The sequence below is a fragment of the Cyprinodon tularosa genome, unplaced genomic scaffold, assembly GCF_016077235.1.
Source record: "Cyprinodon tularosa strain WSP-4 unplaced genomic scaffold, ASM1607723v1 ctg125, whole genome shotgun sequence".
Lineage (NCBI taxonomy): Eukaryota > Metazoa > Chordata > Actinopteri > Cyprinodontiformes > Cyprinodontidae > Cyprinodon > Cyprinodon tularosa.
This window is the reverse complement of record NW_024038059.1, coordinates 1034083-1050866: the sequence shown is the minus strand read 5'-3', so window position 1 is coordinate 1050866 and position 16784 is coordinate 1034083. Positions and strand designations below refer to the sequence as shown.

General features: G+C 36.9%; 1 protein-coding gene across 1 annotated transcript in view; it reads right to left on the bottom strand.

Moving 5' to 3' along the window:
• Positions 1–8394: 8394 nt before the first annotated feature.
• Positions 8395–16784, bottom strand: part of nbas (NBAS subunit of NRZ tethering complex) — a 241803-nt gene continuing 233413 nt past the window's right edge. The window contains exon 53 of the mRNA XM_038276549.1: positions 8395–9335. Within this exon, the coding sequence (XP_038132477.1) occupies positions 9060–9335 (276 nt within the window). The 3' untranslated portion in view covers positions 8395–9059. The remainder of the gene's footprint in view (positions 9336–16784) is intronic.

Genomic DNA, 16784 nt, shown 5'->3' with positions numbered 1-16784 from the left:
CATGTTAACTAAGAAGTCTGATTTGAATACTTGAAAAATAAGAGTTAATAAAATTGAAATTACTTCGGGTAATTATGAGGTCTGGCAGGAACTAAAAGGAAGCCTAGCGAGGGAAAACAGGATCCCTTTAATCTCTACCAGCTTTGTTAGCTTCCTCTCTTTGGTAAAATTATATTCATGCCTGATTTGAGGATTTTTGTTTTTTAACCAGATTCACAGCATGCAGGATCTCATAATGTTGTTTTGAAGGCGAGCTTGACAAAAAAAAAAAGAACCAGCTTGCTGCACAGTTCTTAAAGCATTCACCTGATGAATTATGACTTAAAATCATCAAAAGATATATATAAGTGGGGTCTTGCAAAAGAAAGGCCTCACTATTAAATATAAAATCTATATTAGACGGACCTTGCAAAAAAAATTCGGATCCATGAATCTCATTCACATTGCACACTGCAAACAGAGAGAAACATTTTCTCCTTGGATTTAATGTGATAGATGTCAGTCCATATTTTATGGAACCACATTTTCCTGCAATTTCACCTGCTGCTCTTTGAGGTTATGTGTTCACCAGCTTTTTGAAGTTAGAGACTAAAACGTTTGACTATATTTTTTTTGTAAAAAGGACAACATTTAATCAAGTTGGATTGAGGAAGTGGTTTTATTTTTGACACAGATTAATAGTGGGACTCAATCTGGGCTGTCATTTTGGTCATTCTTATACATACTCCAATCCAAATCATTCTGTGGTTGTTCTTGCTGTATGTCTGACATCATCGTGCTGATGGAAGGTGAATTATCCCAGCCTCAGTCTCTTGCTGGTTTTCAGAATTGTATCCAAATTCTACAAACTTCCAATTAACTCAATTGTTTCTCCATCTCTGGTGAAGAAAGTAATCCCCACAGCATGATGCTGTCACCACAGTGTGTTACTTTGGAAATATTTCTGTTTCTGTTTGCTTTGTGCCTGATAGTGTGTTTTATGTATAGGCCCAGTTTAAGGATTAATCCTAATAATTAATCAAATTAGTCCGCAGACAAGTAAATAAATGCTATCAGTATGGTGCTCTCAGTTAGGATGAAGTTTATACCAGGAAGCATAATGTTTCCTGGTATAAACTCCAGCTTATACCAATGCAGTTAGATTGTACTTAAAAAAAAAAAATACGGAAACTGTTGTCTCCTTTTAATCCAGACTGAAACCATTTTTGTTTACTGCAGAGGCTGATCATCTAGCGTTTGTCTGATCATCGATGAGTGATTGAAGCTTGAGATTAACTCTAAACTTAAGGTTGAATATGGATTCGATTTCAAATCTGCTTTTAGTTTTTGTTTCTTCTATGCCATCCTTCAAATGTTTGACCAACTGCATTTTCTTCTACGCAAAACCTTGACTTGAGTGTCCTTTCAGTAAAAACCAGAGCTTTAAACCAACATTTAAAAATCTAGTGGGAACCAATATAGAGAAGATAAGACGTGTGTGATTTGAGTTTACTGGAGTACTCACCAGTTAAGGCTGTTTAAAACTGGGCTTTGTGTCATATTATTTGTTCAGTCCAAAACAGTTGATTTTATCCCCTCAGGATGTGAGGAAGCCATCTTTTATCACTCATGGGTGTGAAATATCCAGTTTTAATTATGATCTAAGACCAGTTTAATTGATCGCTAAAGGTTAATATAAGTTACAGCAGAGTGGGCTATGGTATGTTTCTTCTAAGATCACAAAGCCAAGTCACCTTTCAGAGTCAGTGTGTCACACTGGGGTAGAAAAGTAATAAATGGCTTAACCCCGATGCAGGAGCAGAATCCTGTGAGACTAGGATCAAACATGAATTCATATGGTGAACGGCAGACGTATCTGTAATGCAGACAGAGCTTAGTAACCCAGGTATAGCTTTACATCTTACCCTATACATATATATAATCACATGACCTGCAAGTGACACATGGATCATCTCATTTTCCTTCATCTGTTCTGCAGGTAAGGGATTCATTACACCTCTGTTTGATATATAGACCACCCAGACGCCCCGTCTTCTCTTCATGAGTTTGAAATACAGCAGCACTGCTGACAGGGTAAATACCTCTGAGCCACGTCCCTTTATTCAATTTCCTGCCTGTCGAGGATACAAGTGGCAGCAGTTTTAAATGGTGCCCATCTAAGTGAATTACCACTGACTACATTATGAAATCATATAAAAGTGTTGTTTTGCCTGCACTGATTTTTTTGTAGAGATGGTAGGCAAATAAAGCATGAGAAACACCACTGTGTAAAAAAGTTACCATGAAAAGTTTGATAGAAACTAAACTTATTGTAATAATAATAATTGATCTCATATTGGATAAATTTACCTCTGCATTTAACCCATTCCTTTGGGTAGCAGTGGGCTGCCACTGCGCGGTGCCTGGGGAGCATCATAGGGGTTAAAGGTCTTGCTCAAGAACCAAGAGTGCAGGCTGTGGGGATCGAACCGTGTGCTTTCATCCATCTCAGAGCTTCAATTATAGTATTTTTAAGATGGGGTATTATAAGTTTAGAATTACATAGCATCCCTGCAGTATCAAAACAAATAAATAATATAGTAGAGACCAGAGAAAGTTTGCAATGTTTACCTACTGCATGCAGTCCTAACGTAATACCAACATAGTTTTGATCCTAATGAGTTTGGCTGTGGCTGGCAGATGTGGGTAGAAAGGAGGTACAAAAACAACCTCACAGAGCAGATGCACTTCTCTGCAGGGGGTGGAAGGGGCCAGCACGGGCTGGCCCCCTCCATAGAAAATTGCCAGGATATTTTAGAAGGCACCAAGGAGCTCCACCTGTACACCAAAAGATCCTGAGTGGTTGCAAGCTGCTCTGGGTCTTTTTATGGAGAGTTTCACTGTTATATTTACAGTCCATTCTATTCAACAGTCACCATTGCAATATCACTTCCCTGAATGCACACTGGTTTAAGAGAGATCTAGCATCTCCCTACTAAAGTCTAACTTGTCTTCCCAAATTGCCATTATTTAGTATTAAAAACAATAGCGAAAGAATAGACTGGGATTATCTATATAGGGTCTTTAACAGGTATGAATTTAATGGTACTATCGTGTAGCTGCTGAGGTCTATGGGATGTGTAGGAAGTCTTCCATAACTGTGGTGAAGCACCAACCCCAGCCTCAGGCTCAGGTTGAACATTAAACAAACAGCCCCACTGAGCTGGTGTGTACAGCATCAAAGCAGCCTGGAGGTGATGGCGACCAGACCAGCAGCCTTCTTCACATTGATTCTGTCAAGCTGATTTCACACTTGAGTCTGTATGCTGAGGGGTGTGAGGGTCAGTGAATGGACTTTTGACTGCTGAGGTCTTATATAAAAGGCATTAAGGTGATTTGCTCACAAAATTATAAATCCTAGCATTTTTTTTATACAGACAGTTTTACTGAGACCAGAGTTTTCATTAACAAGAGCTACTGTATATGTTGGCACATACATGTGCTTAAAAAAATCTAAAAGCAAAATAGAGATAAATAGAATATCAAAGAACAAGAGCAATAGCTGCAAACTGCAAAGCATGATGAGAAATAAGTTGTAATAAATGGTGATAAATTGTACCTATCAAAAATGCAAAATATCCATGTAAATACTGATAATATTACATTACATTCATTACCTATGTAAAGATAATGGTGAATAGATGGAAATATTAAAGTATATAAAAATTCTCTATAAAATAAACTATGGTGGCACTAACCCGATAAACGTACTTGCATGTCTGAATATAACTGGATGTAATATTCAGTATTGATTTAGATCAATTGAAACTAGCTTTTAACACCTAGATGATTAAACAATTAGAAAACCAGATGTTAACATTTTCAGATTTCTTCTTCATTTAAATATTGTATTTCAAAAGTTATAATGAAATCTTTTATTACATTATTGAAGTTAAAAAGTGGTCAAATTATGTTTTCACTTTTTAACTCTCATTGTGAGAGAAAGTACTTAATGCATGAAATTATGTCTATAGAGCAAAAGCTTAATAAAATTGGCCCCACTTTTATTTATTTTTGTTACCAACAAATGTAATACTTTTCAGATTGTGTGATTGGTGTTGTACATTTACTTCAGTTATTGTTTTTTATTTTATTTTCTAAGTTGTTATAAATGGTAGTGAACTGTACCTATCAAAAATGCAAAATATCCATGTAAATACTGATAATATTACATTACATCCATTATCTATATAAAGATAATGGCGAATAGATGGAAATATTAAAGTATAGAAACGTTATCTATCAAATAAAATATATAAAATATAATGATATTTGTATCTCTTTATATCTAAAAAGTAACCACATTTTTTATTTTTTTTAATATTTGGGGAGCTTTTTATGGTCCAATATTTGGAGTGTTTTGGTATAAGAAAAACTAAACAAAAAAAAACTACATTTACTGCTCATACATCACCAGGACATTTTTACCAGCTCAAAAATTAGAATAGTTTATAAGAAAGTGTTAGGTGGCAACCCTGCTTAATTTTGATGCTAGTCTTTGTTTCTTTTTAATAGCTCACCTTTGTGAAAATAAAAAATCACAAAGGTTTTTTTTGTTGCAGTTTGAGTGTGTTATGATTGCAGTAACCCTGTTCCCTCAAAGTGCCACAGCTCCAAACCAATACTTAAAATAAACATTTTTTGCACAAAACCTAATAGAGAACTAAATGTTATATTTATTTATAAAAAAAAAAATCAACTCTTACAGTAAGTTTCTCACACATTTCTGAGTCAGTCTTGTGAAATGCATAATCAAAAGCAGAGTGTTTTTCATTAGCCCTTAAGAAAAATTGCTCATACAGAGCCAGTTAGTTTGTGAATACTAAAAAAAGAGTTTTATTTTAACCTAAGCGTTTAAACAAAAAATGTATTCATAACAAGATAAATTTTGCAATAAAGCATATATAATTATATAAATCTAAAGAATTGTCAAGACAAATAATATGCATCACTATGACGGAGTGGCAACTCTTGTAAGCCCCCACCTTTAGATGCACCCATTGACATCCCTGGCTTATTCTGCAAGTTCCCAACAGTTCTTAGCCCCACAAGCTGTAATATTTAGCATCTCAGATCCAGTCAAGCCACATTTATTGCTCTGTTATTGAAAGATTCCTTACTACCTGAGCAAACTCTTCCCTGATGATGGTAAACTTCTCCTGAGTCTGCAGGCTCTGTATCCTCCATAGAGGAGATATTCAAATGTTGATTCAACCACCATCTTTTTAAAAAAATTGTCTCCACTTAATGGTTTTTAGAAGAGGTTTTCTTCTGATGAAACCACAGAAGCTGCAGTCCTTCTGGTCATCTGGTACCTGTCAGCTGTTTCAGGACTCACCAAGGAGAACCAAGGGCTGTTGCTTGGTCACAGCACCCTTATTTATCATGTCTTTTTCTGGCTTCCATTATTAGTTTGATTTAATTTTCTGAAAAACTGTATTTAGTTTTTTTTCTTTAACTCTGAGCCATAATCATCAAAACTAACAGAAATAGACATTTGAAGCATTAGCTGGTTTTTGTGCCAAATCTTCATATTTTTAACTTTTTTCAAGTAATTTACTAAAATAAAACAAACATTTATTATTTATTTATATTCCAATGTACTGAACTCCAGCAGTTAATTATGAGTGAAGACCTTTAGATTTAGACATAATTTCTTTAAAAAGTAGCTCAAAAAAAAAAAAAAATAAGATGGTTTTGATTTACTGTCACTGGAACATAAAGTATTTATTTCAACAGCAAACACGTTCAGTTCACTCCCACTGAATAGACTGACTGAAGTCTGAGGTACCATAGCACTTCTCACATCACACTGAGCTAATCAGTAAAAATGTGCAGGGGTAATCAGCCTCAAGTCGAGACACTGTTGTGTTTTAGCATCTATGTTTCTCGTGTTGTAAACCAGCTCTCTGATTGGTTAAAGGCTGCCATCATTGAACCTTTTGATGCCTGTGATACAGTTTCACCGTATGAAACTGTGCCTAAGTTCTAATTTATTTATAGCTAGGAGGAGAAGCTGATTCTTCGGCCAGATGTTGTCATGTTCAGTGTCATTTCTCCCGGGACAGGGTTCTGCCTGTTTTAGATATTTTTCTGCTTTAATGCCTCTGAATCAAATAATGGCTAATTAGCAGGACTCTACAGAACTTTAGGAAATGAGAGTTAAGGCAATATTTCAGTAAATGTACTGGAGTGAGAAAGACATAAAACATGCAGGACACTGACCCATACAGTCAGACTTGGACAAACCTGGTTTAGAGGCAGTAGTTCAATTCTAAAAGCAAAAAAACAAATCAGTTACTCTGCATTTCAGTTGTCTTAAATAAATTCTGAGGCTTATATTGCTGTAGTTTTCCCCCCATTTTGTCCCACCTAACTATCTTATCAGATATATTTTAATACAAGACAGATAACCAAGGTTTATTTAAAAAGCAATTTATGCTTACATGTTTTTTGGTTAGTACTGAAACAGGGCTATTGAAACCAATCCAATACAACAGCTCCCCAACATAAAAGCCATGTGACGTTGCCTGGTGGCTAAATTTAATCTGAGGTAACTGGCAAGGTGTCTACATCTCTGTATAGAAATCCTCTTATTTATAAAATTGTTTTAAGTTACTCAGATTTCAAATTTGTGTTTTTTTCTTTTGTTTAATTTCAGCCATTAATAGGACAATTCCCCTACTGAATAATTTGTTATTTATTCTATTATATAAAGTAGCTCCGTCCCATAAGACTATCTATTTTAGATTGGCATGTTTTTCTGCAATATAATGGATTTTTTTTTTTTTTTTGCCAGATGCACACCTTTTAAAAATTCCACCTTTGTATTATTAGTTCAGAAGATATTTTCCATCGTTAAGACCAGGGCTGCGCACAGTCTTTCTTTAAGAGCCATTCTCCTGCAGGTTGTAGAGGTTTCACTGCTTTAGCACATCTGATTTCCATTGATAGCTGATTAACAGGCTTTTGCTGAACTGCAATCATCAGGCGGTGACTGATGCAATCAGCTGTGGATTCTATCTTGACACTTTCCCCAAGATGCAGTTTTTGCTTGTTTTCTTTTTTATGAACTCTAAGCAGAACAGATGCTATAGAGAACTGCAGTGGTTTAAATGCTTTGGGTTGTTAAATGACTTGGTGGATAAGTCTTCAATACACACAGAGTAATTCAGGGAGGCAGTCCACTAAGTTTTATCTCAATTTTAGGTTTTCTTCATTTGAGTCTCTGTGGCCTACTGGCGCTTTGGAGCTCTTTCAGACTCCAAAATGACTTTGGTCCTTGTTCTTAGATGTCTTCAGTTCATAAAGGGTTGATTTTTAGAGCTTTTAACCTACTTGATGTTGTCAGATGGGCTATGTTGAGTGAATCCTTGATTCTATAGGTATTTAAGTAATTAGTCATGACAAGATTGAACTCAGTTGTCCAAGAAAATTCGGGCAATATCTTATTTTGCATTAGACCAGGCTAGTTTAAAAATGCATTTTTAATCTCCTAAAAATGCAATGCTTATTTCAAAAAGACTAATTCTATGTATTTAGTCATGTAAAAACTGCATAATATAACAATTTGTTATATACTGCGATGATAGAGGGAAAAAAAAACAAAGAAAAACATTTATTGGGGTAAAGGTGCAAATGCTGCATGACGTACAAGATTATGTAAACTAAACAGGATTCAAATCAAAAAATTGTAAATATACTCCAAAGTTCCTTCTGCAAAAGTTGTTTATTTGTTTAAACAACTTCACTCAGTATTAAGAACTCAAACAAAGCTATATATCTGACCTTGTTTGGAACAGGCTTAAAAACAGTGAGCCTTCAGTGTTTTGACAAGTTAAATGTTTTGGTGTAATTTACTGTGCTTTGTAATTAGCTTTGAATGTTATTTTTTTCCCTCTTAGCAATTATCCATGTTGAGAAAAGGTTTGAACATAGTGGTTGCAATCAGATTCCACAGCTTACAATAGCTGGCTGCTTCCCCCACAGCGTTGTAAAGGCTGACCAGTGTAAACACTTTAAAATAATTGTGCAACACAACAAAAAGTGCATTATAGGGCCAGGATAAATACATCATCATTATTTGGGTCAGATGGTTATAATTATCCCAAGAACAATGTGAAATTGCTGCAATTATAATGCAAATGTTTTGAATGTATTCATTTGAAAGGGTAACATCTTTGTAATCCCTGTATATAAAAGAAAGTTTGAGAAAAGGTTAAGAAAAGATTTCTCTTCCGCCAAAGATAAGACCTCCCAGTGATCTATAAATGATTACAGAAGAAAAAAATCCACAATGATGTATTGTTCTTTCCAACAAAGAAACTGAGATGCATAAAATGAAAACACAATGCCTCATTATCATTATGTGTTCCTTTATTTCAGATCTGATAGGTGGGACGGCATGAAAACCACAATCATCTTGTATTGATTTAGCGGGAACAAATCCTGCCGACATCGCTGCCGTAAACACACATACATGTTTATTCGTAAGCCACACACAAACAGCATGGAGAAGCGGCGGGGCTAATTTGCTTAGAGGAAATTAATTAGTTATTATTAGGGAGAAAACAACGGAGCAGAGGTGGGGTGTTTAAAGGCGTGACGTTAAAGAGGAAACCTGTCATGGAACAATAGGCCAATATCCACCCACCGCTCTCAGCTACTGCTCCATTACTTTATCACACAATAGGAGACGTTCCGCATCTATGAATGCGAGGAACTTGTGCAGTTTCTGATTAGTTCCTCCATCTGAACACTCAGTCGTGACTCACAGCTGAGGTTGGGGTTGTATATTTATGTGCACATTTCTAATTAAGCCGATATTTCAGCATTAAAGGCTTCACCTAGTATGCCGTTTGCTGTTGACATGTTTTCTCTTGATGATCCCAAAACCTAATTAGTGAATTAAATGCAGATATATGGCTTGCTAGTACTTCTATCCTCCCTATGTAGGTCTACTTTACTGTTGGGGTTTGTGGTCAACAAAATCCTCTTTATCCTGTTGTTTTTTAACTTCCTCAAAGCCACTTCTTCAGCACGGCCAAAGCAGAGTTGAAGGTGAACTGGGCCTGGTGAGTACCGCGGTGAGCGAGCAGCAGGGAGCCCGCCTCTGGCCTGTGGCCCGCCGCCATCAGGTCCGCAGCAGCCTTCTCCACGTCCCAACCACCCTCCTGTTGGTTGGACAGCATGTGGGAACAGAGCAGGGGGTACAGAGCCGAGGACACACAGCCCACTAAGAGGCCCGCGTCCAGGAGCAACGAAAGCAACTCTGTGTCGCAGGAGGCGGCAGTTTCCTGTAGTGACAAAAAGAAAGGGTCAAACAAGTGTAAACAGACACATAATAAAAGCTGAATGATACAAACTACTTTTTTGAGGACTGTTAATCTATATAGAAATCATAAAAAAACAAGATGTTATCAGCTGTCTTTAACATGACTAAATGAGATCCTGAAAGATAAACTGGCTTTAACACAATAAAACCACAAAAATCAGTGTATTTTATTGGTGTTTAATTGTCTGTTAGAACAACGGAACATCATGCAAAATTGAAGAGGATAAATTTAACATTTTCGTTACAAATAATCATCTGAGATCTTTACTTTAATGCCTCTAATTACAACCCACTAAAGGTATTTTCAGTAGCACCTAATTAGTAAATCAAAATCCCCTGTGTGCAATTTAATCTTGATGTAAATAAAGATATTTATTAGGGTGTTTTCCCACTGGAGGTGTTTAGTTCACTTTAAACTAATTCTGGCTCATGTCCCACTTGGTGCAGTTCGTTTGTGTAGAGATTAACACAGCAGTGATGTCACAGTATGGACTAATACAACCATCCCTAAACGCTTGCAGGAATTGTACTTGATAGGTGTTTGAGCAAACTAAAGCTGTTAATTGGCTGCACTGGAAGCTTGAGCCAAATATCTTCCTATAGCCAGGTAACTACTGCATTGTTGGATATGGTACAAATCATTTTTTACAAAGGCTATGCGTCTTTTTATAAAGCATAAAGCACAATTTAACCTCAAACACTTTTTCTTAGAATCCATTTTGAGGACAAAATCACTTTCGGTTTACATTCGGTTGTCTTGCTCCTGACCCCAGATAGACTGAAAGCTCTCTCTTAGTTTGCATGGGTTTAGGTTGCAACAACTGGAAAATATTAAAGCGTAAACGAATGAATCAACGACTTGAACCAAAATAGAACACATAGAGGTGGGAAATATATCTAACAGTAAAAGAATCAAAATTAATAAACTGAATCAGAAAAGCCTGCAGACAGGTTAGAATGAAAGATGCAGAGAGATTTTGAGCAGGGTTAGGTTATGACACAATGCATGTGTTTTCATTCTTTTGGTTTTATGCACATTTTAAAATGATGGAAACAGCTACAAGTGAGGTAAGTGAGGAGGAAAACTTGACAGTGCACATCACCTTGAAAACCAAAATGAATTACGGTGATGTCAGCATCATGATGAAAGGATACAATTTATTTTATGTTAAGAAGAGCAGAGCTAAGGTTTTATTAGAAGATGGATGGATGGAGTTAAGTCCAAGGTAAACCTGTAATAAAAATGTAGAAATGCTTAGGACAGGGATGTTTCTCCAGCTTCCAGCAGGATGGATTAAAACACATCCAGAGCTGCAATAAAGTGCTTTAGATCGAGAAATTCCCATAATAAAATTTAAAAACCACAGAGCAATATAAATATGCCAAAACTTTAAAAATTGACGATTGAAAAAATGCTCAAACAACTCTGGATAAGCCCAAAAACCTTACAGATGTAGTTAATGTGACTAAGAAAAACATTTACTTATATGGGGAATGAATAACATAAAACAATTTCAAGTGTTCCTACTGTAGTTTGTGTTTCTGCAAAAAATTTACCTTAAAAAAAAGTCCAATTGGTGTGGATACTTCTGGAGGACATTGTAAAAAAAAAAAAAAGAAAAAAAGTGGCTGTTGAAGCACTGGAAACATTTCTGCATCAGCAGCGCAATGTGAGAGCTGTAAGTGATTACAATGTCCCATGCTTGACAAAACCTGATGGGGTCACGGTGTCGCATCACATCTTCCACTGACCCGGAGGCTGACCACCACTCGCTCTGGGAGGAGCCCTCTCATGCACACACTTCTCTACAGTCACTTTTGATTTCAAGAGGAACAGTCAGCCTCCAAAGGAAGAATAGTAAACACACAAACCAACCTCTATGTAATATTTTAATCACATCATCTGCCTCCTTACATCAGTCAATTACATGCAAATTCCACCCACTAAATGCTGCAGTGAGTAGTGTGCAGGGCATGGAACAGCTCAGGGTTGAGAGGCCTTCTCTCTGCCTCTTACTGTGACTCAGCCGTTCTCCTCTGTGACCCCTCACCTGTTTGCTCCCTCCATTATTAAGCTCACACTTTGTGCAGCTTTACACATGGGAGCAGAGACAACTGACAGTCCTTGTCGGTGTATTTCTGGAGCTGAAGCAGATCAATTATAAATGGTGGCCCCATGTTTTGTCCTCTTTTTGTGGAGATGGCAGATGAGTTTCAGCTCCCTTCCTACATCTAAAATATCCCTGCACTTTGTGAGCCTCCCCCCCACCCCCATCTCTTGCTTTGAGGACAGTTCATCCTTATAAAAAGCACAATAGATGGAATGATGGGGACTGTGTATTTCACAAGAGACTTGACAAATATTTAGCTGCTGTCACTGATGATGACAGAGCCGTGGTAGAAATACTGATCCAGACAAGATCTCCAAAAGCATTAGTATTCAGGATTTGTCTGCATTTTTAGTTCAAGTAGACCAAAAGTGCACGGTTACTTTGGGACTGAGGGATGACAGAGCTGACAGATAATGCTTTTGGAGATATAGTTCTGTATGTCATGCATGAGTAATAATTTAATTTCTGGGCTTTCCATTGACAGACACGAGGGGATGAATAGTGACAAGTTGGAGCAGGGGGGACAGAGATGGACGACGAGGTCATTTCAACTTAATGACAATTAAAAGACGAAAGAGAAAGAAGTTGGAAACCAACGATAAAGGAGATGAGCCTAAAAGAGAAGCACTTAAAGCAGCTGGTGGTACAATGGTTTCCGGGAGCTCAAAACACACCAGAAACAAAGTGAACCATTTCAAAATACCTTCACACTTTGGATCAGACCTTTACATTTCTTTGCCCCAAAAAATGTTCAACATCGTACGTAAGCTGGTGAGTATGTTGATCTATTTTGAAAGCTAAGAAAAAAGTAAAGACAAGAAAGGTACATTTAATGTAAGTAATGTTTGGACAGTGTGTCTAAATAAATCTCAGCAGTGTTGATTTTTCTTAATTTGCCTAAACTGTTTTTAAGAAGCAACTGCAGTGTGTCTCCTGGATAACTAGTTACATCATTTGAATTTGATGTTTCTTTAAGGTTTGAATTGACATGTAGGAATGATTGATCTGACCGTTTTGGAAAGTAATGGAGACAGATAAATCAGACTTGGGTAGTAACTAAACCAGTTTGACTAGTAAGGTGCGATGACAGTTGCGGGGAACTGGTGCCTTATAAATAAACTGAATTGCATTTATTGTAAACGATCCTGTTATGGAAAATCATAAAAACTGCCCATTGACAGCTGGAGATAGGCACCAGCACCCCTCGCGACCCCAGCAGGGATAAGCCTGACAGAAAAAGGATGGATGGATGTTTTAACCACAAGATTGGTTGGACACATAACTTCCAATCAGATTAAAATACTATGGAAAAATTATTATTTTTGAATAAAAATGACTAACACCTTTCATTTTGCTTATCACTGCCACATTTGCACTAGCACTTTCACTGTCTGCTTGAAGCTATGTCACTAAAATGACAACTGAACAACAAATGAAAACGGTGCATCTTAAGAGTGTTGTCTCCTAAGAAATTTTATGCACACAAAAACATGACAAAAGATTTAATTATACCAATCATTAACTATTTCACAGGACTTAAATGGGAAACATCACAGATTACATTGCTAACTGTAGGTATGCATTCACATGAAGCTTTATGAACTCTGGGGATTGTTGAAGCAATTTGGCCAAACGGTTCAATGCCTCATGAGGCTTCATCTCACCATCACTAGTAGACAGGTGTCTTTATACAGCTAACGACCTAAAACAGGTGCATCTAATTTAGGATAATAAATGAAGTGGAGATGGACATTTTAAAGGCAGACTAACAGGTCTTCAAAGGTCAGAATTGTAGCTGCTAGACAGATGTTCAAATAATTATTTGCAGCTATATCATAAAACTAAATATTTTTTTTAAAATCATATATTGTGATTTAAGGGTGTTCAAATACTTATTTTGCCTGAGTATGTTTATATACAGTATGCATATATATATATATATATATTAGTTTCTACTGTTCCAATTTTTGTCCTTAGTAATGCTTCCTTATATTTTTGCTTGCCATTCGCTATACAATGCTAATACAATTATTCTACTTTAGGAGTAATTTCAGACACTTGCAATGACCAGTGGAGTTTATGATTGGTGCATCACCTTAATGCCACTTCTACCTAAAACTGAAAGACAAAGATAATTCATAACATTAAGCTAAAACCTTTCATGTTCTTCACAGTTAGTTGTTACAGGCAACTGTAGAACTCACCAACATCTGAATAAGTCATATTTTATAGATTAAATCCTTAATAAAATATCATGTTCTTTTATAACATGCTGTGTCTGTGCTGCCATTTAGCAGACCACACAAAATTACGAACGTAACCTGATTCGAACTCAAAGATAAACCTGAATCACTACAGTTTCTGTTCAGTTTAACTGACACTGTGATCTAACGTCAGACAAGAGGTGAGTGTGCTGCTGATGTTTGAGATGTTACACCTGCAGGGTTAGGAAGGGAACAAATTGGAGTTCCAGCAGACAGGAGCCATATTACAGTCAGCCAGGATGGGCCTCATAATGCACAAATGTGTGTGTGTTTTTTTTGCAGGAAACTGTGACCAATGCATAAATATTGTAACACAATTCTGTCTTTCTTTCATAATATTGTTTATTATGGAAGTGTTCAACAGACCTCCAGAGCAGAATGCAAGCAATGGCTTCAAACCTTATACTCTCAGACACACAAACGCACACACCCCTATACCTCCCAGGCTATTACAGTTTGACGGTGTCAAGAGAGACAGCCGATTTCAGTCTTAGACCCAGCCGGATTGACAGCTGAGCTGAAAATAGATGTGAAGAAGCATGTGAGAAATGGAGGGCTGGGGTGGAATCTTGATATTAGAGCAGCACACTTACTTTTGTGTCCTTCTAGTTGTATTAAGAACTCTGTTACATTTCAGGCACAAGTGCTAATCCAGCATTAACACCTCCTATATAAGCATGCAGCATCAGCCCTCTGAGTGTCATGACAAAGTTCTGATTGCCCTTGTATACTCCAACTACATTTTACATACATGAGCTATCAGTGAAGGGAAAAACGTTTCCACTCAGAGACTGTAGTCGGAATATTATAGGGAGATCAGAGTCCATCTTTCCTTAGAGAGATTTCAATTCTTTGGCATTTTTTTGTACAGTTACAATAAAAGCTATTCGTTTTAGCGAATTACAGCCATAAAATAGGTTAAGCTGTATTAGGGTGTCTCCTCCTATGCTATGAAACATTTATTTGTGGGATTATCAGAGGGAGTGATCCCACTATTTACCATAAACTTACTTTAAAATATACAGAACTGTAGTTTAATCTCTGAATTATACCATTGTTAATAAATAAAAATTCACCATAACATTTTAAATACTCATTTTCTTTCACTTTTGAGATCATAAAGGTTGTATAAAAGCACCTACAAAGAGCTTAGATGGACAATTACTTTGTAGATCCATAAACTCATTGTAACAAATAAGCATGTATGGTTTTAGTGAAGTCAGGGTGGTAATTCCCTTTCACGAGTGGTCCATTTACACTGAGGCTTTAATGCACTATAAGCTAAAATTGCAGCTGCCATCTAATTTCACATGACCTTTCAAAACAATAGCTTTTTTTCCCCCTTGCTTTTGGCCCCATAGGTCTTTCCTGCATACTGCTGTAATATGTGAAATCACAGCAGAATTAGAGGTTGAAGATAACCTGGTGCTGAGAATCCTGTCTGCAAGTATGATGGGCAGTCACATAACTGAGTTGGTGTTATCAGTAAATAAGAGAAACACAATGAATCATGGATGTAGGCTTGTCTTGGGTGAACTACAGATACACTGATCAGCCCTTTTTTGTTGACAGATTTCTGATCTTCAGTTTTTACAGCTACTTTGACCTGCCAGTAACAATTTCAGACAATCTAGATTTCTCTTCAAAAAATTCAAAAGAAAAAATAAATCTCTCTTCTATGGAGAGCAGCCTTGATCTCTACCCTGCAATCAGAATTAACCCCAGAAATTTTTCAGCATGCGGAAAAGGATTTTCCTCTCTGCACTTCCTCTAAGTTTGAGCAACAATTTTTATGTTTTCAGCAGGATTGATAGCATAAGAGATAAGAGTTTTTGTTTCAGCTGGAAGGTCACTGAACAGGATCAATCAAGCAAAAACTTTAAGACAAACAGCTTACTGCTGTTTTTTTTTTTTGATGGGGGGAGTAACTAAAAAATGACAAAAATTGAATAATATTTTTTGACAAAAATATCTTTTAATATTCTTTTATATCATCATTGCCAATATTTATTTTAAAACTTAGAATGTCTGTTATGGTTTTAAGCATAACAACTAGTAACAAAACACTTTTTTTTAATGAGAAAATCTATAGCAACCAAATCTAATTGTTGAGAGAATACATCCATCATGTGCTGCTTCTTTTATCAGGGGTCAACAACCTTGAGAACATGAAAACCTACCAGGAGCTGTGCATGTTCACAGGTGGGTTTATCAGGAGGAGAGACCCTCCAAATCTCTTCAAAAGCTTCCAATAGCACGCCTGTCTCTTCGGAGAGCTCAAAAACAAGAAGCATCGTCTAACTCCTGCAAATTTGCTCATACTCACAGCCGGCGTATACTCTGAGTGAACAAACACTCAGCGTGACACGACAACTGGCACATCAAACTGAAGCCATAAGATGCCCCCCTTACCAGTTTGCTCTTGTTTTTAGCCTCTCATCTCTTGCCAGTGCCTCTCATCAGAGACAAGCAAGGTTGTCTTTCTTGTTTGGTTTCAAAAGCCACTAAATAGAACCTAAATTGTCTGGTCAGTATTTTGCACACCTGTTTTCCATTTGCAGTCAGTGTGTCAGTAATTTTCTGCATACGTCTTGGTTGGCTTTCTACCTTCCTCAGCTGAATCCAGCCAAGAACTTAATTGGGAGTGCCAAACACGTACAATGCTTAATACATTATGCATGGCCAAGCCTTCTTTTATCATTTAAATCATAAAGCTCCTTTGGAATGCCAGACAACACACAGCTATCTCTTCCTCCTCTCATCCTTTGCTGTCCCTCCTCAGGCTGTGCTTCCCTTCACTCTGCCTGTCCCTGGGCTTTAGCGGTACATCAAACTGAAGTGTGCACACACACACACAGCCATCTTGCTTACAGCAAAACATGATTGAAAATGACAGAAAAGAGGCTGTAAAGCTGAAAAATAAAAAAAATATAAGTGGGTGGTGACAAAGCTGAAAAAAATACACATTCAGTAAGCAAGTCAGGGATCAACACACGGAGTAGTAAACAAACAGAGCTAGCTTAATAGGTCCAATAT